General features: G+C 39.1%; 2 protein-coding genes across 2 annotated transcripts; one reads left to right on the top strand and one right to left on the bottom strand.

Annotated features, from left to right (window-relative positions):
- Positions 1-2,251: 2,251 nt before the first annotated feature.
- On the bottom strand, positions 2,252-4,623 carry LOC149000007 (ubiquinol oxidase 2, mitochondrial-like). Its single transcript, XM_089139674.1, has 4 exons — positions 4,050-4,623; positions 3,825-3,953; positions 3,251-3,739; positions 2,252-3,050 (listed from the first exon to the last, which is right to left on the bottom strand). Exons 1-4 carry the CDS (start codon positions 4,389-4,391, stop codon positions 2,991-2,993), a joined length of 1,020 nt encoding a protein of 339 aa, XP_088995800.1. The 5' UTR covers positions 4,392-4,623; the 3' UTR covers positions 2,252-2,990.
- Positions 4,624-13,279: 8,656 nt separating this feature from the next.
- Positions 13,280-22,627, top strand: LOC149000006 (uncharacterized). Its single transcript, XM_089139113.1, is given in 9 exon segments — positions 13,280-17,103; positions 17,294-17,600; positions 17,602-17,942; positions 18,192-18,589; positions 18,592-18,749; positions 18,751-19,326; positions 19,454-19,759; positions 19,843-20,895; positions 21,001-22,627. Coding segments are annotated over 9 exon segments (7,641 nt in total). The 3' UTR covers positions 21,679-22,627.
- The last annotated feature ends 1,997 nt before the right edge of the window (positions 22,628-24,624 follow it).

The raw sequence follows: 24,624 nt of genomic DNA, 5'->3' as shown, positions 1-24,624 counted from the left end.
TTCTTGGAAATACTTCAAAAATTTTACTAAAAAATTACTAAATTACTAATAAATGTTCTTAGAATGATAATTTTTTGGAGTTGCAGTCCTTATCTTTCGGGGAAAAGCGCGGTTTTTTATTTGTGGGGACAAAGGATTTTACCATCGCTTTATATGTTTATTGTATTATATTACACATTACCGTTAATTGATGATAATAGAAATAAAGGCTAAACCAACGGGGGTTTTGGATCAAGTGGTAAGTAACTTGGTCCGCTTAAGCAAGGTTCTGGATATCGAATCCTTGTAAATGCAAAAAATCCCCACTGGGAGACTCACTCACCACAGCTAGGTGTACGACACGGGTTAAACACGGATTTATAAACCGGAGTTGGCAAACCAAAAAAATAAAAATCTAAATTTGCAATTCAGAATTTTTTGGTAATAAAGAGATTAATTAAAGCCAAGATCAAGCACCTGGATTGGGCAACCTAAAATCCAGGGATAAAAAATAGGGCATTCTGTCGCTTTCAAAAATGACAGGACCTTTCTTGCTGAGGAATCAACCTCCTTCAATATCTGAACAAGGAAATAAGAAGACGCTGCAAATGAACAAAAGAAGTGAACCTTAGCAAGTCTTTAGGTAAGTAATCATGCTAAGATTATCGGACGCACACATAAATTTGAATACATACCATTCTTAATCGATAACGCCTCACCCAGTAGAATTTCAGCAAAGGCTCTTTGGCACCGATGACGCACCCAGTAGAGCACCAGCGGCTAAGAGAAGAAATATCTCACAACCATGGAATAATATTTCATTGTTTTATCACTTCCATGGAGGAGAGAGGATGATTTAACTTTATAGGATATTTCTCCGTAATTAATGATGATGCATCTTCAGGATTCAAACCATTTGTAACCACAAAAATATGTAATCATCACATGTTGTCCCTGAGCGTAGCTTGTGTAACTGCTCTCCCTTTGAATAAATTGTGGTTTACTAAAAAAAAAAAAAAAAAATCATCCTTCAATTTTAACCAAGAAAATGTGTTAAAATATTATACAAATTGAATCTAAACCTTAGTTTAATTCCACATCTTTGTGGCTATAGACGATATAAATCCCTAAGATCCTATGGAGACAGAAAAATTGTTGTCCCAATTTCCATGGATCGCCCTCTCTAACATCCATATCCGTTGATATATATTTACACGGGAGCAGAGCCAGAATTTTTTTTTAGATTTTTTTTTCTTTTTTATTTTTCTTAACCTGAACAATTAAATGTTCTATTTGGTACATCATCTTAAATCTTAGCTGTGAGAATGGATAGATTTTTTTTCACTTACCAACTACATATAAAGGTTTGTTTGCTACTTCTTTTTTTTTTGTCTGAGGTTCATTCGGGCTACCTTACGTGCACTTTGATTACATCCTTAGAGAGATTTTGTCGTCCACAAGGATCAAACCCATGACCTCTCCACTGAAAAATACAAATCTTACCACTCTATCAATCCTACATTGATTCAATCCACATTGATTCAATCCTTACCTAACCAACAACGGGTTCACATCCTCTGCGACCAAAAATAGAGCGGCCATCCAGCAGCATGACACGTGTCTCAAGAATCTCCTCCGTTGGATAATTCAAACAAAAAAATCTAAGAGAAACCCAACGAACCGGTACTGGTGATAAGGTGAATCAATGACTCCATTTACCTCCTCGCCATTGACTGCAATGGCTCCTCTTCGAACTGAAGCCTCTAATGTCCCCAAGTTAAACCGATCAGATGTTGGCCCTGTTTGTTTCTGTGCGAATCTCTGAGAATTGTTTCTCACCACCACCAGCAACGAGCAACTGGTTTTAAAACCTCTGTCTAAACCAATGTTAATACAAGAAGAATGTAAATGCTGAAAGCAAACCCAATGTCCTAATCCCAACTGAGAGCTTATCCTTCTTACCCAAAAACGACAACTAAATGCTTACCCTAATTAAGAAAGCATACCCATTTCCTAATCCCAACTGGGCCGCATACCCAAAAACGACAGCTAAATGCTTACCCTAATTAAGAAAGCTAACAAATAACCTACTGATTCACATATCAAATGTGCTTTGCCACCATAACCACAACCTCATCTGGTCATGGACTCATGGCAGCCATTAGTCTCACCACCATTTTGATTTGATTAGAATCGAACAAAGTGACAATCTTGACAAATCACGAGTGAAGGAGGTTGTAGATTCTTAAATAATCGGGTTTACCAAGCACAAACACACCTATTCTCTTTTTCACATCAATGGCGGCTCAATTGGCTCAACTCACTCTTGCAAAGAATCTACAATCTAGTTGTGATATTGGTTTCAGTTGAAATCTTTGGAGAATTTCACTCTCCCAAAACAATTGATTGCTTCACTTCCAAATCTACAATCTTCGAGATCAAGAAACTACAAGTCTCTAAAATAACGACAATGCATTGCCTTTTACTCACGGTTGTTTTTAAGGTTATTGGTTGATGTTTCGTCCGGATGATTTCAAGCGTACAAACCAGTACCGGCTTGTTGGAGTTTCTTTCAGATTTTTCATCTGAATCATCCAACGGCTAAGAAATTCTTGAGACACGTGTCACTCTCACATTCGCTGCTGGATGGCAGCTCTGTTTTTTGCCGCAGAGAATGTGAATCCAACCAACAACACCTTTGAACACCAACATGTGAAAAATAAAGTAATCAAAAGAGAGGGTAGGGTATTCATATAGTAGTAACCAAAAGCCTTTTATCGATCACTGTATGTATTAGAAGTTACAACAAGTAGTTGTACCATAAACGTGAAACTCGTAATGAAACCAAATTTGTTGGAAGAGAATACTTTGCTTCAACATCCAATACACAAACTTAGGAAACAAATGACAAAAAGGTTATCATCAAATCGTAAAACACAGTAATTTACAATGAACTTTCACCAAGTAATATTTTCCATATATGTCAATACCGTATCTTCATTTAAAAGACTTCAGTGATACCCAAGTGGAGCAGCGGCCTCTCTCAGCTCATGTCCTTGGTAGTGTATGTCCTGCAACACATTCAATTGAAACAAATCATTTGCTATTCTTCTTATTCAATCCTAATTAATACATGAACACAGATATACATAACCATAACCATTCAACAATAGTTGCAGAGCAACCTTAAATCATGGTTTAAGATATTGAATTCTTGTCTGCAGCCACAGATTTAAAAACCCTAAAACCAAAGGAAGGCCAAGATCCTTACCGATGCGAAATGGTTAACATCACGATGATGAGCCTCATCGGCCCTCACAACCATGACGACATCACGGAGGGTGGAGTCCGGTGGCATCTGCCAATAATCGATGGCGATAGCTGGTGCAGGAACATTCTCAATATTTCCTTTGTCAAGTTCCTTCAAGAACTCCGTATACGAGTGAATCGCTTCTTCTTCCAAGTATCCAACAACTCGGTGAGCGAATTTGGGAGAGATCAAATAACCCAAGAAGTAAGCGTTGAAGAACACTCCTTGGACTGCGAACACAAGAGCTCTTTCATACCACCTTGGCTGAGAAACCTCCATGAACGTCATCAGATGCATTCGTTCATTCTCTGCTTCTTCCAACAAAGCTTTGATCCATCCTCCACTGTGTTCGAATCGCCTTAGAGACTTGCAGTGTAAAAGCAACCCTCCAACCATACCTGGCACTGCTGCCACCGTTTCAAGCATCATAGCTCGGCAACCATACCGTGTCTGCAGTAACAGAAAGCTCAAATTCAGAAATTAAGCAAGATTCAGAATGAAACTCGTCCGAGTGAACTCAGTAAATCCACCATACCTGAAAGAAGATATCAGTTGGATATCTCAGAGCCTTAACAGTCCAGAAAGCTATTTTATCCAAGAAGGTAGTTGGGACATGATGCTTCTTCAGATCGATTGAAACATTTGCTTTGTAAGTCTCCCATGGCTTCACTCCAACAAAGAAAAACCAAAAACATAAATCAATATTTCAGAATCATGAAAATTCTTCTAGCAGAAGACAAAGTGGAGCTTTGTTACATACCCTAAAGCAGGTCCACTTCCATTCTGTGCCATCTTCCTTGGTAATCTTAGAAGGAGCAACGCCCCAGTAGCTAGTAACAGCCTTCTCTTCCGGTTCACCCCCGGCGGCTGAACCGGTTTTGGTTTCTTTTTCTTCGACATCCTTGTTCAAGGCCAACGTACTTGCATGCCGGCCACCAATCGCTGGGAACCTGACGAAGGCCGTGCTGGGTTGTGTTTTCCTGAGAAAACCAGAAGTGCTGCTAAGGATCTCTGTAGCCGGTTCGACATGGGTTGCCGTGGAAAAGAACCGTGGTCCGACCTGCTTCACTAGCTGACCGGCCAATCTCGAACTCCTGAACATCTCTGCTTCAGAAATCGGAACTCAAAACGCAAACAAGAACGACAAGAAAGAAAAGGAAGTTTGGAAACGCGTTTGGTGAGGGTTTTTTGGAGTTTTTGCTGACTATGACTGCGTTAGATCTTTGAGGAGAGCTTATATAGCGTGAGGTTTTCTAGGTCTGGAAGATTCTTTATGACGAAAATGCCCTTGTGTGAAAAGCATCTACCAGATAACGCAAGTGGTGTATTTGTAAATGGAGTTTCTGGAAGGCAGGACTTTTGTAAGGCGGTGAGAGGAAAAAACGTAACAAAGGTGAAAGACTTGGGCGTCAAGTCAGGCTTCATCGGAGGAGATTTGATTCGGTGGTTTACCCTGTTATTCTCTTATGCTGTATATATCGCATGATTGTAGTCCCTCAAGATTTTGATAATAAAGATATCAAGTGAACGGTTGAAACTGAGAATTGGTGTAGAGATATTAAAGATTGGTTTCTTGGCGCCCAAGAATCACTTAACTTCACGAAATACCCGTGCCAGCTGATAATCATGAATATTTTTTATAATTTATAATTATAAATATGTGATGACGTGGAGATACAGGAAACGTAAAAAACGAAAGTTTCCAAACAAGACTGCAACGCCATGACGTATTTGATGTTGACTGCCACCCAATGCAAATAGGGAACAGAAAGTCAACTTTGGTGTTCGGTTGCCTTTGTATATTTCTTCTTTAAAAAATTTAGATTTTTTTTCATAATTATTGATGTCCACAACCTGTCACAGTGCCTTCACTTTCTAGAATGTAAAATATTAAGTTAGTTTTTGACTTTGACCATGAATTTTTCAAATTTTAATTGTGAATAGACAATAATACTTTTCATATTTTAAATTATCAAAATATCCTTTCTCTCCTTGCCGATCCAACCCTTAGGTGGATAAATGGAGAATTCCTAGCAAGCATGGAATAGTAGTGGTGGTTAGTACAACTCTAGATTCGATTAGGGTTGTTTGTGATTTTCTTATTTTTCCTCAAATTACGAAAGACCATTATTATTCTTAACACCTACTCTATCAAGTTTTAGCTAGCTGAGAAAAAAATTATAACCCTAATACGAATGATGAGATCTTGCAAATGTTGCTAGCAATGAAAGCTTTAGATCAAATTAGATATCATCTCGAACCCTATATAGTCAATTAAATAATATACTGAAGGAACTGAACTTTAGCTAGAGAGAGATGAGCTTTCGATGAAAGGTAGTTCCTTAGAAAAATGTTGGATTTTGAGCACTTGGGATTGGTCAATTGCTTGGAACCCCATCTAGTATGCGCTTTAGATCCACTGACCGGAGAAGGTACCCAAACATCACAAAGAAGATGGATTAATGTATGGAGTTTGTGGAACCTTATGTTATCTATTGATATATTTACTTCTTTCTCTTTTCCTTCTCTTTCTTACCAAGTTTTCTACCATGCCAGGTGTTGTCATCTTCTAAAAGTAGATCCAGACGACTCCAATCTAGGGTCATGCAAGTGTAGGCTATTTATGCTGGGTGTTATCAACATTTCCAACCGCAATCCTTGAACCAAAAAGTAGTCTTTTTGAACCAGCACTTGGGTCTGAACTTGGACCGGGGAGGTTCAACAAGCGCTTCTAAGCCAAGGCACCTCTCGGGGAGCTCTCTCCCAGAGAAGCTGCATGACGAATGACATAGCAATAATGCTCTCCAACCCTCATGGGACTTCTCGGAAAAGAGGATGACAATGAGGAATTCCACACGATATTCATGTCAGCATTTTATGCACAAAGAATTCTTAATATCCCGCTATGGATAGGGAAGCTTCTGACTCACTCAAAGTCCTCCTCGAGTCCAGAGCCGACGACTCCTTTGTCCTCTCAATTGCGGGCCGTTGTCACATCAGTATCAGAATGACGCTAACCTTTGATTCATCGACAAGATCTTCTAACGGCAAGATTGTCTAGTGATCTAGCTTATCTTTTAAGCTTTTATTAGAAGTCATCTCCACCCTCCATCTAATCGATTACACATCTAAGGGCCGTAAAACATTCACTATCTCTTTAGGTATGGATCTTCTATGTAACCCTTCATTTTGCCTGAATAACGAGAAGACTTAGATACTCTAGCCATTATTCTCTTGCAATCACTCTTGAAAGACATTCCATCCTTCATCTCTTTAAGCATTTATTCCTTAAGAGGAGTCTCTGGTTTTCTCACCTGAACTGACTTAATCATTGGAGGTGGCTTCCCGTCTCCAGAGGCGGCCCATTTTCACCATTGTTTTGGTCTCAGGAACCAAATACAGATCATAAACAAACCAAAAAGCTAAAAATACATTTTTTTACCTCAACATTGGGCATCAAAGATGATGATGATTGTAGTGGTGGTGATGGTAACGGTAACGGATGATGGAGAGAGTTGGACATCCCTGCTACATATGGCTTCCTATGGCTAGATTGCTGCTAACCTTGCAAGAGAAGTTGTATTTGCACGTTTTAGATTTACCAAGGTGTTGTAAGAACAAGAGGAAAGAGAAAAAGAATTAAGAGGTTTTATTTTTTTGGTGAAAGAAAAATAATTAAGAAACACAACGAATAGATGTTTGTTGATGATGGCACGAATCATTTGTTAATTCAGTAAATGCTATATGTGAATCGAGTTTTCAGTGTTCAAGGAAACTGAAGTGTTGGAAGGAAAGTGGAAATACTGAAAAACAGTTATTCTCCCTATTTTTTCAGTAATTCTTTTATGTTTTAATTAATTGTGAATCATGTTTTCTTACATATAAATATGTGAGGAAGTTTTCTGTATGGACAATGGAGAAGCAACTTGGTAACCCAACAGACATTTTGTGTAGCCTATTTGAGGGGTGTTGTAATCAAGGACCAAAATGTCGCTTGGAGTTGCTGTATTGGTGCCTGGCGACACAGGTGACACGGGCGACATTTTGGATGAACTAATGTGCGGTAAAACACAAGGGAGACAGGTAATTAATGTATAAGGATAGATATTTTACCTTTAATTAATGTAATATAAAGAGAAAAAAAGGGGAGAGACTTTAACTTTCACGGGTTTCCAAAATCCAATTTTTCATAAAACATTAAAACCCATGCCCACGCACGCCCTATTCTGGGCTTGTCCCCTCAATAAACCCTTACAAAAAAGCCAAATCACCAGCCCAGCCCACGACACTTCATCTTCTTCATTTCTTCACCTTCTTCACTTCTGCTTCATCTCCAAATCATGGAAGTCGCCGGAAGGTTTGAAAAATTATTTGAATAACTCCAAAGAGCAAGCAAGGTGAAGCGGAATCAAGTCATTGAAGTACCTACTTGCATGAAAATGAACTGAGAGGGAGAACCGGAATCTGCTCATTCTAGCGATCAGACAGTTTGCACAGTTCAAATCTTTGTTTTTGCAACTCCTTTTAATCTATTTCTACCTCTAATAATTTGTTTTCGAACAAAATAAAGAGATATCGTGAAGTTTTGGGTGACTTTTGTTGTTTCGTTAGAAAATCGACGACCTTCCGGCAATCTTTCGCCAATAAAATGAATTTATCGTGTCGTTGGGGGGGGGGGGTTTCGTGTTGTCTCCTAGCGACACCTCGAAATATTGCCGACACACGGGACTATGGTTGTAATCCAAGTCTTATTTTCATTCATAATTAATATTCTACTTCTTCTCTTTGCTTCTTTTTTTTTTTTTTTTCTTCTTCTTCTTTTTTTTATTAAATTTTTTTTGTGAGTTTATGCGCACCTCGACTATATTCTCAAGGTAGCTTTTATATACCACTACGAATAGTTGAACCCATGATCTCTTAAAGAAGTATTAATCATTGCCAACTAAGCAACCTTTTTTTTTTTTTTTTTGAATCTGAAGAGTTTATATATAGGGTGGGGGGAATATTAGTATATTACTAATATAGGTGCTGCCAGATGTGTGCGAACCCAGGACCTCCGTGTGGGAGGTTGGACTTTTATCCGCCCTACTAATCCACCATTGGCAACTAAGCAACCCTCTGATGATGATTCGGCTAATCTTTCATTACATGACAATTGAATGCGTGGTTGTTACGTTTAGGTCTTGACATATATTGAGGGACATCTCATAAATTCTCTATTTGAAAATCATATTATTCCTTAAATATCACCCATGTAGATATTGATGGAATGAATGATTTAAAAATGAATTGAAATAGATGAAGTTAGTTTCTCTCTTGTATAATTTTTGGTGGATTGGGTTTTCCCAGTCAAGTAGGCTGAAAACAATGAAATTTTCAATAGGAGGGGGAAAAAAGCCTATTGCAATTGATAAACAGAAAAATTTCTTGAAACCGAATATGATGAAGATCATCATGAAATGCAATTGAATTTAATATGATGAAGATCACCATGAAATGCAAATTCTATACTCTTGATGTTTGCCAATTATTATCAAAGCAAATATTAATAGTGAGATAACATGAATACAAGTTGTATGGTGAGATAAAAGTGAAAGTGAAAGTGCAAGCCGGTTGGTTGAAATCCCTTCCTGGGCCTAGAGGTTCATTTATTATTTTCATCTTTGTGAATGCTTCCCTCAGTCATCTTAGAGTTGATTAGCAAAAGATCAGAAGAAGAAGGGAAGTTGCTCAGAAAGGAAAGGGAAAGGTGATCAGTGTGCATTATTGAAGTTGCTTCTCCGTGAACCGATTCGCACGCTATAATATATTGCAGGAGGAAAAGCAATGTGAAAAGATAGAAAGTGGGACTCATTGCTTGCTACTGCTAGTGTGGTGGAAATGGAATCTGGGGTCAGAAATTAGTCGGATTTTGTCTTCGTTTTCACATGCAGACCCTCAATTTTACGTGAAACTCGTGATATTCTCCTGTAGATCGATAGGTTCAAAAAAGTTAAAAGAGGACTTCCTTCGATCACTGTAATGGTTGGCTGTTACTGTTTGACTTGACGATTCAATGCATTTATTTAGGTACGTGAAACTCGTGATATTCTTTGGTTTATTCCTTCTTTATTTAGGTTCATGGAAATGAAAGTTGTTTTCACAAGCTAAGAGACCATAACTTATAGTTCCGACGTAAAAATATTTCAACAATGTGAATTTATGGCTCCATAGGGGGCCAAATTTCTGTTGATATATGGGTGACATTGATTCACTAAATGGAGAAAAAACGATGCATGTACCGAAAGGCAAAAGCTTAAATTTGCCATGATCAAGTGTAGAAGCTTTAGCTATGTGCTTTTGTCAAGTGTATATAGACCTGTGAAATGGATAGCCGAAATCCGCCTCTGAATCCACATTTATATTCGTTTAAGGGTATCCGCATCCGGAATTTTTTTATCGAAAAATATCCGTATCCGTCTGCTAAGCAATCGGATTCGGATTCGGGTATTGCTTATCCAGATCGGATAATATCCGGATAAAAATTTATCCGGATAGAGTAAAGTATTTGACATTTTTTTCTTTAAAAATGGATGATAATCGGATTCGGATTCGGATACTAGTGTATCGAAGCTGAATCCAATCCGTTTACAGGTCTAACTGTATATAATGACAGAAGGCATTGATTAAGTGCAGGTGGAATCGGATAACTTAGGTCTAATTCAATTGATACAACAACGTGGCTCACCACCGGCTAACGACATTCAGCCTATAGTCACTGAGAATTATATAGCTGCTGTATTCTTAGGGGGTCCAACTTTGTGGTGGACCAACTAATAAGGAGGGTCCAGTTGGTTATGGTCACAACTAAATGGCCTATATCCACTCTTTGATTGTAAGTTCTTTGTAACTCTGTTTTCTTGTTAGTCATTTATTAATAAATGGGCTTTGCTACCTCCTCCCCTTCCAAAAATATATAAAAAAGGTGATTTAAGTTTTCTTAAGTCAAATTGACCATGCAATGGCAATAGAAATAGAAAAGTTCATCAAATGTAGCGCTTAACAGCCATAAAAATGCCACCAAATGTAGCACCCTAACGGTTACTTAAAAGTCCATAAAAATTAAAGCTCCAATGGATGCACAAAAATTCTCATAAAAGTACAACTCTTAATGGCTACTAGACCTGTAAATGGATAATCGAAATCTGCTTCTAAATTTGTATTTGTATTCGTATTCGGTTAAGAGTATTCGGATCCGAATTTTTTCTTATTAAAAAATATCCGTGTCCGTTCGATAATTAAACGGGTTTAGATTTAGCTATTTGCAAAACGAACAGGATAATATGTTATCCTTTTATAATAAAATAAATATTTTTGATAAATTTAATTAATAAGTATGATTATGAATTTGGGGAAAAGTTCCAAAAAGTTTTTTATAGAATCACTTGTCAACATCATTAAATGACTCAAAATTAAAAGATTAATATTTTTCAATAAACTTGAGTGACTTCACGAACATTAATGACTTTGTAATAAAAAAATTTAAAAACCAATTTTTCCAAAACCACTAGCGGCAATCACTTCTCACAACAATACATAACTTAAAGTTACAAATTTGATATTTTTGGATAATCTCGAGCGATTTCGCGAGCATCAATGGTTGTATTTTAAAAAGTTGTAACAATTAATTTTGGGCTGCAGACTTGGAGTCTCTCTCTCCTTCTCCCTTAGCTCTTTCTGGCTTGGGAAGAATCTGAAACCGCATTGCTCAAAAAAATCAAAATGGTGGAATTTCATGTTTTAGTACTTCCCGTCAACCAACGGCAGCCTGCAAGTAATAGCAGCAACTAACGGCGGTGGTAAGAACGTGGCTCTGCATCTTCGTGTATCTATATATGATTCCTCATCAAACCCTTACTGTTCTCCCGTTTCATGGGCTCTTTTGCTTCTTACTGTCGATATGTCTTTGAATTCATCTTAAATGGCCGACGTGATCTGGCTGTGCTTGATGGATCAGCCCTCAAAGCGGACGATCTTCACCACTTCTCCGAACTTAGGTTTTTCAGATCGCAGTTACTGGAACTCAGAAATTACAAACTACTAATCGGATAGTTTTGCGGATCCGATAATAATCAGATATCCAATAGATTCACCGATTCGAATTTCGATACCTTTAAAAATATCCATTACATATTGGTTTTCTTTATCAGAAAATTCAAATAGTAGTATATCCGAACCGAATCCAATCTGTTCACGGTCTTAAGAAATTGTTGCAACTGCCGATTTTCTTGTAGATTTTGTATCTCCTTAATCTGAAATTTTCCTTGTCTTTTTTTTCTCAGTTGCCCTCTCGTTTGAGTGATATTGTCTTCAACGATGTTATGGGCATTGTCTAGTGTCTACTACCCTCTACAGTTGTATTTTCTTTACTCATGCTTCTTTTACCTATAAAAAAAAAAAAAATTCCATGGAATGGAGAGGAGCCGAACCCCACATATAAAGGATCAAGGATCTAGATAGACCACATGGATTGATCTAAATAGACGACAAAGGTAAGCATTGGATTCTGGAACAAGGCCTATTGACCGTTCAAATTCGATCATGACTTAGCTTGGATTGATCTAAATAGATGACAAAGGTAAGCATTGGATTCTGGAACAATGCATATATATTAACCATTCAAATTCGATCAATCCCTTTGCTACGTCGGTCTGGTGAGCATCAACTTGTGAGTTTTCGATATGAACGTTTACCAACCTTCTGCAATTTCTGCGGTTACTTGGGCCACGAAGTTAACCGATGTTTAGCTCATGAAGAAGCAGAAAAGAAGCATACTGAGGAGCACCACTGCTCAGCGGAGGATTTCTGTGAGGAATTTCAACATATATTCTTTGAATCTTCTCTGCGAGCTTCAGTCCCTAACGCTCGGTTGCTGGAAAGAGCGAAGATCATCCCTGCCGGAGCCGGAAGTGATCGCTGCTATGCATCCGACAACTCTCCGTCAGGCCCCAACAACCCCTGCAGTACGGCTCTGTATGCACAGGTACAACAACTACCCGCCCTATCCCCTGCCACCTTTATCTCTGCCAACACGTCTCCTGCCATGCAGCTTTTCCACCCATCCATCCCTAATATTCCCAATTCTGCCATCCCCATGAGCCTTCACAACAATCCAAACCATGGCATCCCCATCACACCAATTTGTCCTCAAATGCAACAACCTAGTACCCCCATTAATCCCAATGCTTCTACCGTCCCATCATGCCTTTCACCTTACATGACATATAACTACTCCCCTCACATGCATCCCATCTACTCTCAAAACACGTCTTCATCTCTTCAACAGTCAACACATCAACCTATAAATCCTTCCCTATCCTTCCTTCAGACCCAGCTAGCCCAGCGGCCAGAGTTGACCCATGCTATACTCCAATTACTTCCTCAATTCACTGGAGTATCCATTTCTGACCCGAGTAACCCATCTGGCTCAGTTACCCCACCACCTCTATACCTACCCCAACCCATTCCACTCAGTAGTGTTGGCCCATCTGTTATGGCCCATACTCAAGCCCATTCCCAACACAACCCTGTGATGCATAGTGAGGCTTGGTCTACTCAAGCCCATCTACAACTACAACACCCACCTCACCTTGATCCATCCACTCTTCAACACCTTCCCATTTCCAAAAGCAACTCACCTCCCATAATTTCTGAGAGTATCTACGTGAACCAGGAACCTCAGACTCCTATTTCCTCAAAAGCCAAGCGTCCTCGTACTAGCCACCCATCTGAAAAGCCTCCCACTGACTCATCTCTCATGGCCTATGATCCCAGTCCATCAACCAACGACCAACATTTTTTAACCGAAGGCTCCGTGGATGTACGAATGGACGTACCCCACGGGCAGCATTAAAGATCCTCAGTTGGAATGTTCAAGGGATTGGGAATCCTTTGACACGTCGGGCCCTGAAGAATTTGATCAGAAATGAGCAACCTGATATTATTTTCCTAATGGAAACAAAAACTGCAACAAACAAATGGAAGAAATGGTTACAGTCTTTGAGGCTATATTCACATTTTCACATCTCACCAGTGCACAAAAAAGGTGGTCTATGTCTTCTCTGGCAGAAATATTTGAATGTTCAAATCCTTTCAGCAGACCCTCATGTGATTGACACATCTATCTCAGTTCTTCGGGAAGAACCTGCCTTTATGTCTTTCATATATGGTCACTCTGTCCAAACCAATAGGAGCTTCATATGGCAGCAAATCACAAAGCTGGGAGAAGCTCGGAAGGAACCTTGGATGTTAATTGGAGATTTTAATTCTCATTTACTTTGGCAGGAAAAGCAAGGAGGTAAACCAGGTCTTTCTTATGATTGCACTTCATTTCTTGAATTATTAAATAATTGTGGTTTGCTTGACCTTGGTTACAAAGGGCCCTCCTTTACATGGACAAACAAAAGAGCAGGTTGTGCCAACATTAGAGTTCGGCTGGATAGAGCTTTAGCTAATTACTCATGGCAATCTCTATATCCTGATACATCTGTGTTTGTGAAACCATGTTACGGGTCGGATCACAATCCCATTCTCCTCGATACGATAGGCGGAAGATGTCATGGCAAGCGTCCTTTTCGTTTTGAGAACACTTGGTTTCGGCACCCACAATGTAAGGATTTGGCACATTATGCATGGCACAAACAAGTCTCAGGTTCTATGGCCATACAAGTATCTCAGAAAATGGACCACTGTCAAGATGAGTTCAAAGTATGGAACAAACAAACTTTTGGCCATATTCAGACCAATATTCGGAAATTACAGCAACAGTTGGAACAACTTCAACTTCAATCTAATGATAAATATTCTGAAGATGAGGTTGACCGAATCACCGACTTACTCTCTGAAGAATTGAGAAGAGAAGAAGAGCTATGGCTGCAAAAATCTCGCACAGAGTGGCTTAGGGGTGGAGATGCCAATACAGCGTATTTTCATGCATGTACAATTCAGCGTAGACAATTCAATAGAATTCTCCAACTTCGTACAAAAGAAGGTACCTGGATTTCTTCTCCTACTGGTATTGAGGATCTCCTTTATGATCATTTCTCTGAAGCTTTTACTTCTGAACCTGTTGACCAAAATGCCTTGCAACAGCTCTTGCAATCGGTGCAACCAGTAATTTCTGCAAACATGAATGATTCTATGTGTGCTATGCCATCTGTGGAAGAAATCCGAATCGCTTTATTCGCAATGGGTCCGCTGAAGGCCCCTGGCCCCGATGGTTTGCCTCCCATTTTTTTCCAAAAAATGTGGGACTCCATTCATGGTGATATTGTTAATTTTGTCCATGAATTTTTTATGACTGGATGCATGAATGCACTATTGAATGTTTCTTACATTTGTTTGTTGCCTAAAGTTGATAACCCCGAAACTCCCGAACAGTTCCGACCTATTAGTCTTGGGGGTGTTCTGACCAAATTAATTTCTAAGATTTTTGCAACCAGGTTACAGAAATTTTTGGATCAGGTGGTGTCACCCTTTCAATCGGCTTTTATTCCATCTCGTTTGATTTCGGATAATATCTTCTTGGCACACGAGGTGTTTCATTACATCAAAAGGCGGAAAAAAGGCAAAACAAAATTTCTTGCTCTCAAACTTGATATGAAGAAGGCCTACGATCGAGTGGAATGGTCTTTCTTGGAAGCTATACTGTTGCAGCTTGGTTTCTCACCGAGATGGGTTTCTATGGTTATGAGTTGTGTTACATCGGTCTCATATCGGCTGTTGATTAATGGTCATATTAGTCACGAAATTACTCCAACCCGGGGTATCCGGCAAGGCGACCCCTTATCACCAGCCTTGTTTATCTTATGTGCACAAGGGCTTAGTGCTATTATCCAAGATGCCGAAAATGCCAGTCTTATTCGAGGAATTCGGGTAAAGAATCGTGCACCCCCTCTATCTCACCTGCTATTCGCTGATGATTGTTTATTGTTTTCGGAGGTCAACCTTGATGCAGTTTGTAATCTCAAAGCCTGTTTGGATCTCTATTGTAAGGCGAGTGGCCAGGCCATTAATCTTAAAAAATCCAATCTTTTCTTCAGCCCAAATACTCATATGAAATTCCGTAGATGGTTCTCCAGGGTGTTGAAAATTACATATGCTAAAGGTCCCACTCGATATCTGGGTCTCCCATCAGAGATTGGTACTTCTAAAGCACAAGCATTCAAAGAGGTTCTAGCAAGGGTTACTACTAAACTTGAAGGCTGGAAGGTTCGTCTCCTCTCCCATGCTGGTAAGGACACACTTCTAAGATCTGTAGTATTTGCTTTACCACAGTATGCAGGTGCACATTTCAAACTTCCCAAATCAATTCACAACCAAATCAAGAAGTTATCTGCCAACTTTTTTTGGGGAAGCACAGCTGAGAAATATAAAACCCATTGGATTTCATGGGATCGCCTATGTAGATCCAAACAATCAGGAGGATTGGGCTATAAAGACTCGGCCATGCAAAATTTAGCATTACTTACTAAAGCTGCTGCTCGAGTGTGGACGCAACCAGATTCCCTTTGGGCACGCTTTATTAAGGCTATCTATTTCCCACGCTCTGACTTCTTATCAGCTAGAGTCAAACAAGGTGATTCATGGGCTTGGCGAAGTATATTCGAAGGCAAAGAAAATCTGTGCAAACATATAATTTGGCGCGTGGAAACAGGTGATGAAGTGGACATTTGGCATAGCAAATGGGTCCCTTCAAATAATAACTTCAAGCTCAAATTTCCACCACCGGCAGGCTGTTCACTACAGAAGGTGTCTCAACTCATAGACCCTGTAACGCGGACTTGGAATTCAGAGGTAATCAATTTAAACTTCCACCCCACTGATGCTTCGACCATCTTGAGTATCCCACTTCGACTCTTTCCAGGCGAAGACTATTTATTTTGGATGGGATCGCAATCAGGAATTATCACGGTTAAGGCGATATATCACAATCTTATTCAAGAGAAAGATGACCTACAGGTGGTTGCTGCATCCTCTTCCCATCTGCCTAGCTGGAGAACAATATCAAAATCGGATTGGAATTTCATTTGGAAAGCTCCGGTGGCTCCAAAAATCCGTTTCTTTATATGGCGATTGGTGGCAGGAGGACTACCTACAGGTGCAGCAATGAAGCATAGGCATTTCATGCTTGATACAGATTGTTGTCGGTGTGGAGAGGAGGCAGAGTCTACTCTACATTTCTTATTTCATTGCCCATTTGCAATGACTGCCTGGTTGGTTAGCCCATTGGGATTCAGGGTCCATGAAAATGGATTTGATGATATCAAGGATTGGTTACACTTACTGCAACAAACAAATTTTGGATCCGGTCATGCTTCGAAACAAGGAATAGCAACAGTCTTTTATATATGTTGGTTTCTATGGAAGGCTAGAAATGACATGGTTTTTGGCAATAATTTTTGGACTCCTCAACAAGTTGGACCTATTGCATGGAGTACGGCCCATGAGTACTTACAAGCCCATTCAACATGCTCTAATGTTCCCATCCTGTCTTCTCCTCTTTCCGCCTCCAGATGGATGCCTCCAGAAAGACCTTTTTACAAAGTAAATTCAGATGCCACTTTTGATCATACTACTAGAAAAGTGGGTCTGGGTTTCATCATGCGGGATTGGCAAGGCGTACCAATTTTCGCTGTATCTCAACCCGGTTCTGCATCAACAGTTTTAATGGCAGAAGCGGAGGCTTTGAGAGAGGCAGCACTTCATTCATTAGCTGAAGGTATTGACCATGTTGTCTTTGAGTCTGATTGTGAAAATTTGATTTCAATCCTACAGTATCAGAAGTTGCCGCCTACTTCAATCCACGCATTCATCGCAGACATCCGACACCTGAGTTCGGCTTTTGAAGAATGCTATTTTACTTTCGTTTCTAGGAGATTCAATCATGTATCGGATCACCTAGCAAGGAGGGCCAAGTCACTTTCAGGCATGACTAGTTGGCCTTTATCCACTCCTTGGCTTCAGAATCTTTGTAACTCTGTTTCCTCGGCTTTGCCTTAATAAATTATTAAAAGTAATTTGTGATTTTTCCCCACCTTGTGCAGAGCAGCAGACGAGAAAAAGAAGAAGAGATCAGATCCAAAACCAACCAACTGCTGCGAATTCAAGCATAGATGGCTTCATCATCATCTATTTCTCATCTACTCGACGGCCTTCTTCTTCTTATGATGTGTTTATCAATTTCAGAGGTTCAGATACTCGAAAAAACTTTGTCTTTCTACTTCACAAAGCTCTAAAACAAGATGGAATCCATGCCTTCAAAGACAGCGTAAGACCTCTGGGAAGGAGAAGAGATTTGTCCCTCCCTTCTGAGAGCAATCCGTGGGTCTAAAATCTCCATTCCCATATTCTCTAAGAACTACGCAGAGAGCAAATATTGCCTCATGGAACTTGCTGAGATATGGAAGTGTCATCTATCTCAAGGACAAACCGTTCTTCCTGTATTCATTGATGTTGAACCCCGAGATGTTCGACATCAGACCGGAAGTTTTGAGGGACCATTTCAGGAGCTCCAGAGGAAGTATGAGTCTGCTCAAGTGGAGAAGTGGAAAATTGCTTTGAAGGAGGTGGGGAATCTCAAGGGGTGGCCTCTCAAGGGTGATGCAGACATTGAGTAAGTCTTACTTCTCTGTTAATAGGTTAGATTTATGTTTATCAGAAACATAAACAAATATATTTGGTTTGATTTATCAAAAATATTTCACATATAATCACTATAGATTAACACACTTTATCCCTATTAATCTTTTCTACTCTTTCCTTCTCCATCAAAATTCATGTAATCTATTACTATGTTTACTAAAGATTTATTTCCTCATCCATACTTATTTTGTGAATTACCTTTCTCCACAAAAAATTGCAGGGATCAGTCCGATTTAGTTGATTTAATTGTTCGAGGTGTTTTGAAAGAATTAAGTAGCACCCCCTTGAATGAATGTAAATATCCTATTGGAATAGATTCCCACATAAATGCATTGCATTCGTTTTTAGATGTTGCTTCTGACGATGTACGGTTTGTGGCAATATGTGGGATGGGTGGGCTTGGAAAGACCACCATGGCGAAGGCTATGTATAATAAGATCTTCAGAAACTTCAGTGGGAGTAGCTTTCTTGCAAATGTTAGAGAAGAAGCATCACAAGGAGAAAAGGGTTTGGTTTGTTTGCAAAATCAAATTCTCAAAGATATTTTCAGAAGGGACAAGCACCGCATAAGCATTGTTTCTCAAGGATTAACTATGATAAAAGATAGACTCCATGAAAAAAAGTTCTTATCATTCTTGATGATGTGGATGATCTTAAACAACTTGATGCATTGGCTGGTGAAATCACTTGGTTTGGTCAAGGAAGCAGGGTCCTTATAACTACAAGAGATGAAGGAAGTCTGGCTACACATAAATTTATTCAAATCTACAAGCCTGAGAGTAATGGATTTTGAAAAGTCTCTTCAACTCTTTAGTTTCCATGCCTTCTCAAAAAATGAACCTCCCGAAAAATATAACAATCTTTCACATGAAATTGTCCAGCATGCTGATGGGTTACCTCTAACTCTAGAGGTGTTGGGTTCCTTTTTATTTGATAAAGACATAAGAGAGTGGAAAGATGCATTAGGAGCATTGAAGGATATTAATGATGAAAAGGTCTCTGGAATGTCAATAAAGAGCTATGATGACAAGGTTTTTGAGATATTAAAGATAAGTTACGATAAATTAAGTGATCATGCAAAAATTGTATTTCTTGACATCGTATGCAATTTTGTTGGATGGAAGGTACAAGAAACAATTTCAATATGGGAAGCCAGTGACTTGCGTCCAAGCCTTACAATAAAAGAACTTGCTCAAAAACACCTCATTAAGATTGTGGACAATACATTGACAATGCATGATCAACTCCAATACATGGGAAGGGAAATTGTCACCAAAGACCGTGGTGGGGACCTCACCAAGTATAGTAGATTGTGGAGTTGTGATGTGATCATGCAACTATTAAAAGAAGACATGGTAAGAGACATTGTTTTTCTTTCTTTATTTAGGGTCTGAGCCCTCTACTTTTTTTTTTTTTTGTTTTTTGTTTTCGGTTCCCTATATGCTTTTATCAAATTTTTCTCATACTATTTCTTTGATACAGGGAACTAGTATGGTTGAAGGTATCCTACTTAATGAGGATTTTCCATTTCCAGCCAGAGATGATCTAAGTTGGGAAGATTTTGCAAAGATGACCCGGTTAAGATTTCTCAGTCTTAGCTACCGCATGCATAAGCCAATCAATGGGGACTTCTTGTCCCTTCCTTCTAAATTAAGATGGTTGAATTTGGATGATTGTCCTCTGGAAATTCTACCAGCCAATTTTTATCACAAGGAAATAGTTCATCTTCAATTATCATCTAGTGCTATCAAACAAGCTTGGAATGATATACCTAGAGATAAAAATCAGGTACAGTACTGGAATTATCTCTTTCTCTCTTTCCTTTTATTTTCAATTTCTAATTTTTTTTTTTCAATTTAATTGTATCACAGCGGTTCCAAAAGTTGAAGGTTCTTATCATGTTTGGATGTTATGCTCTCTCTTGCTCTCCCAACTTCTTTGCTTGGTTTCCCTGCTTAGAAATATTGGATCTTACACACTGCAGTTCTCTTCAGGAACTCCCAGACAGTATTTGTCAAATGACTTTTCTCAAAAGTCTAATTCTCGATCATTGTTGTTCAATTAAAAAGTTACCAGCATGCATAGCTGATCTGAAATACTTGGTTAAGCTTTCGGTAGCGGGTACAGAAATTGAAGAATTGCCAGATGGAGTAGGACAGTTAGAGAAGCTTGAGGAATTAAACACCTTCGAGTGTTCTAAGCTAGGGAAGCTACCAACATCTATGGGTGGAATGAGGAGTTTGCTTCGCTTTTGCTTGGAATACCGTGAGGGTTTAAATTTACCGGATGACTTTTCAAAGTTCTCAAGCTTAGAAGTGTTGGCACTTCGGAAGTGTTTCAAATTTAGAGAGTTACCAAATCTGTCAAGCCTGAAGAGATTGAGAGTTTTAGTTATCAATGGAAATGAAGAAATTCATGGTCTCCATGTAGCTGAGTTCTTGGAAGAGTTGAGATTGTCTTTTTGCACCAAATTGACGGAGTTATCTGGTTTGTCAAACCTAAAAGGACTCAGAATTTTACACATCCACAATTGTAGAAGCCTAGAGATAATTCACGGCCTTGAGGGGTTAGAATCGCTGGAAAAATTATATGTGAGTGATAGTTGTTGCAAATTGACGGAGTTACCAAATTTGTCAGCACTGAAAAGACTCAGAGTTCTACACATCAACCGTTGTGAAAACCTGGAGATACTTCACGGCCTCGAGGGGTTAGAATCGCTGGAAAAATTACATGTGAGAAATAGTTGTTGCAAATTGACAGAGTTACCAAATTTGTCAGCACTGAAAAGACTCAGAGTTATAAAAATCACCAGGTGTATTAATCTAGAGGAAATTCACGGTATTGAAGAATTAGAAGCTCTACAAGAGCTGACGGTAGACAGTTGTTACAAATTAACAGAGACAACCAGGAAATTACATGGACAGGTCTCTTATCTTTCTTTCTTCCTTTCTTTCTGTGATTGTCAAATCTTAATTTCTTCTTTTTAATTTTTATTTTTAATTTACCCCCTTCGGTCTTTCTATATGCAGGGAAGGCTCCTTGGTCATTTCAGCCAAGATGAGCGAAGCAGCTCAATTGCTATCGATCATGGTTCAGTACCAATTCTGTGTGTTGTTTTCGCATTTGTACCTCTAGCTCAAAAAGAAATGAAGGGTGAAGAAGATCTTATACTTGAAATCCGATCTTCTATCAGTTTCAGAGGAAAGGAGATTGACTGTAGCTTTTCGATCAAAACTCGTTTCAAGATCAATTCTCGAGAAGCAATCTACCTACACCATTTCAATGTTAATGGGTTGTTCTTCCAAACCAAGGCTGCTATCGAGAAATTAACTGTGCAAAATGTGTGCATTTACCCTGCTCCTCCTTCATTCTACATCGTCCACGTGAAATTTTGGAAAGTATTCTCCGAAAACATGGAATCGTTCCAGCAGATACCCAACCAACAATCCAGTGCCAAGTTGGTTGCAGATTTCTTCGAATGGTCAGACACTGATGGGGATGAAGCAGAGGAGATGCTGCAGGAAAGTAAGAAATCCCTTATCCATTGTGATGATGATGATGATGAAACAGCCGGTCCCTCTCTTAACCCAAGTTCAACAGCCATAATGGAAGGATCCGATTCAAATAACGGATTTAATCTGCAGAAAATGCTGAGCCAGCAACCAAATATTGAAGAAGCAGTGAATAAGAAGAGAAAACTCATATAGTTCTTCATATGGTGTGAGTAGAAATACCAAACCATATACTACCTGGAAATACCTGACTTGATTCCTCAGCTTTAATTTGGACATTGTAAATAGGGGTTTTATTATGTTGATACTACTACCAGTACCATGTTTCAGCTACTTCAATTTACTTGCTTTTAATTACTATAATGCAAATGGTTTTTCTCAAAAATAAATATGAAAACATACATGTGATGTTGAACTTTAACCACGCTGCAGGTTCAGGTCAATTCTAAGAGAGCTTGCTTATTAGAGATCCAAGACCCAGGAGCACTAGTGTGAAGACCCTAAGTACTGAGAAATTAAAAACAGATCTAGGGCAATACCATTAAAATCTAAGCATCTGCAGTGGACGGAGCTAAGCAGGGAAAGCATTGAACAAAGATGTAAGCAGCAGATACAGATACTAATTAAGAACATTTGTTTAGAGTCTCTAGAGTCTTTAGACTTTTGGTACCGTCATCATTATGTACCAATAGTATCTCTAGAGTCTTTATACCCATGCAAGAACACCATACGATGAAACTAAATTTTATTAGTGTCAGAGACAGACTCACCTCTTATATAGGTGAGAAAGAGGACTTAGAAGACACTCTGGTTTTGGAATTCAATGTAAAGGTAAGAGAACAAATTATATGATCAAATGAAACTAGTAGCACCCGGTTCTTCTGGTTGGAATTTGCAGCTGGCATCGTCTCCAAAGGCTTGACATAAGTGGGAACTGATGTCGTTCGATTCAAAGCCAGAGATGGTAGTGAGGTATTCAATTACTGATTCTACCAAGATAGCAAACCATAAATCTGTTAAAGCGTGATCAGATCAGAGCGAACAATTGTTTTCTTAGTGAAAAGTTACAATGCAACTAGCCTGCCTTTTCCTTCTCTCTTCCGTTCTCTTGCTTACCTTCTCTATCCCTCTCAAACCTCTCTGCTTCCAACACTAGCGCCCCCGTGGGGGGCAGGTATGTAGTAACCATCATGTCGGGTTGAAAGGGTGGAGCACTCAGGTATCCAGTGTGTTGACGAAAAGGTAAGAACGGTCCTCTACAACTGGCTCATGGTAAGTTCATATCCTCCCTTTTTAGTCCAGCCAACTTTCTGATCCTCATATCTTGTCATTTATGTCACACCCCACCCGTTGGTATTGGTCCTGCCCGAAAACCCTTGGGTGCGATCCACAATCACAAGATCCACGGTTTAGCCATCAGTAATAATAAATGCACATAATATCAAATCAAGAGCAAAGAACAGTCCAATACTTAAATAAAATGATGTACAAGTGTCCAAAACATACTAAAGGAAATGAGTATAAACCAAAGATTAAATAAAATAAATGTGTCCAAAAATGGTATTTCAGCAAAAGTAAAGAGTATATCAAAGTCTAATTATTATTTTGGTCTTTCTTGGGGCTAGCACTCTTCTCTTCTAATTTCTTGATAAAAGGAGTCATGATACCCTCTCTCATCGATCTATCTAAATGGCGAACCACTTGGATCCTCTTGCTATCAATAGGTGATATAAGCGCATTTCATGCATCATTGCAGGAGGCTTCATGTTGTGCAACACCACTTCTCATTGACGTTTCTAGACTCTCTTCATAGGGGTTCTCCTAGACATATGGAACTTCTCCTGCGTTAGTAGAAATAATCCACAAAGGATGAGTTCTGACGAACTTAGTAAAGCAACAATCTCACATACAAGGAATTTCTCCTGCGTTAGTAGAAATAATCCACAAAGGATGAGTTCTGACGAACTCAGTAAGGCAACAATCTCACATACATATCAACATCACAAACATGACAAATATAATATGCATAAGTATGGATGCATCTACCAGCTAACCATGCAAGTCTCTAATATGGTAAAAAAGTTTTAAGGTATACCACTAGCCCTCCTCTGGGTATGTCTTGTCACTCTGATCTCTCACGGATTGGCTATCTCTGTTGGGATCCCGGGCAAGGGTTACGATCCTTGTCAATCAACCATGGCTGGGGTTTAGGTCGACACTCTCTCACCACAACTATTGACATGAGTACTAGCTCATGTCAGGGATTCTAATCCAATGCAAGGTCCTAGGGTGACATACTACATGTGGTCCAGATACCTCCCCTATGGCACCAACCAACTTGGTTTAGTATCATTCTCCACCTAGGAATGAAAATCCTCATGGACTGATTACCTCTATTGGACTCCATTCCCTAACCCTATGGTCATCCACATATTGTTGGGCGGATGCTCTCATGTCCTTCATGACTCTCAAGCCACTTATTGGACACCCATGAGCCCAACCATAACATATGCAACCCTACCATTGCATGATCAACAGTGGACTACTGAGTCTTCTCACGGACTGGCTATCGGTATATAATGAAACAAAGTCACGTCATCGTTATCACGGGTCATTTGGCTTCAATACCCCTGCCAAAATGGTAGTAGCATGTAAAGGTATCATAACCATGCACTCTAGACCTCCTAGGTATGTAATCCTATAACCATGATAGTGCTAGGGGCATCAAAGAACAATGTCCTATACCACAGTCCTTGACATCTCAAGCTAGGAATACCTAGCAAGGATAACCCTCAATCATAGTTTCACCAACACATCATTCCATATCAAGTAATGAATCAAGTACATCTAATCATCATCCACAACATGTTATTATCAAGTAAATTAATATTGGGATGGTTTTAATGCTTGAGATTATTAATAGTTTTACTTTCCGCCCTCATTTGTTTATTTATTCCATTTTACGTGATAGAGAATATTCTTGATTTATCAAATGGATCAATTTTTTTTTTAGTAATTAGAATTTCATTCATAAGCACAGGAAAAGCGCGTGGATTCATAATTACATAGTTCTAAAATTCAACGGAGTGGAAATAGATCATTCACACCTCCCTACTAAGGAAAAGCATGTATTTAGAATTT

The sequence above is a fragment of the Hakea prostrata genome, chromosome 11, assembly GCF_041222555.1.
Source record: "Hakea prostrata isolate BN-2017 chromosome 11, UWA_Hpros_2, whole genome shotgun sequence".
Classification (NCBI taxonomy): Eukaryota; Viridiplantae; Streptophyta; class Magnoliopsida; order Proteales; family Proteaceae; genus Hakea; species Hakea prostrata.
This window is presented reverse-complemented; position numbering and strand designations above follow the sequence as displayed.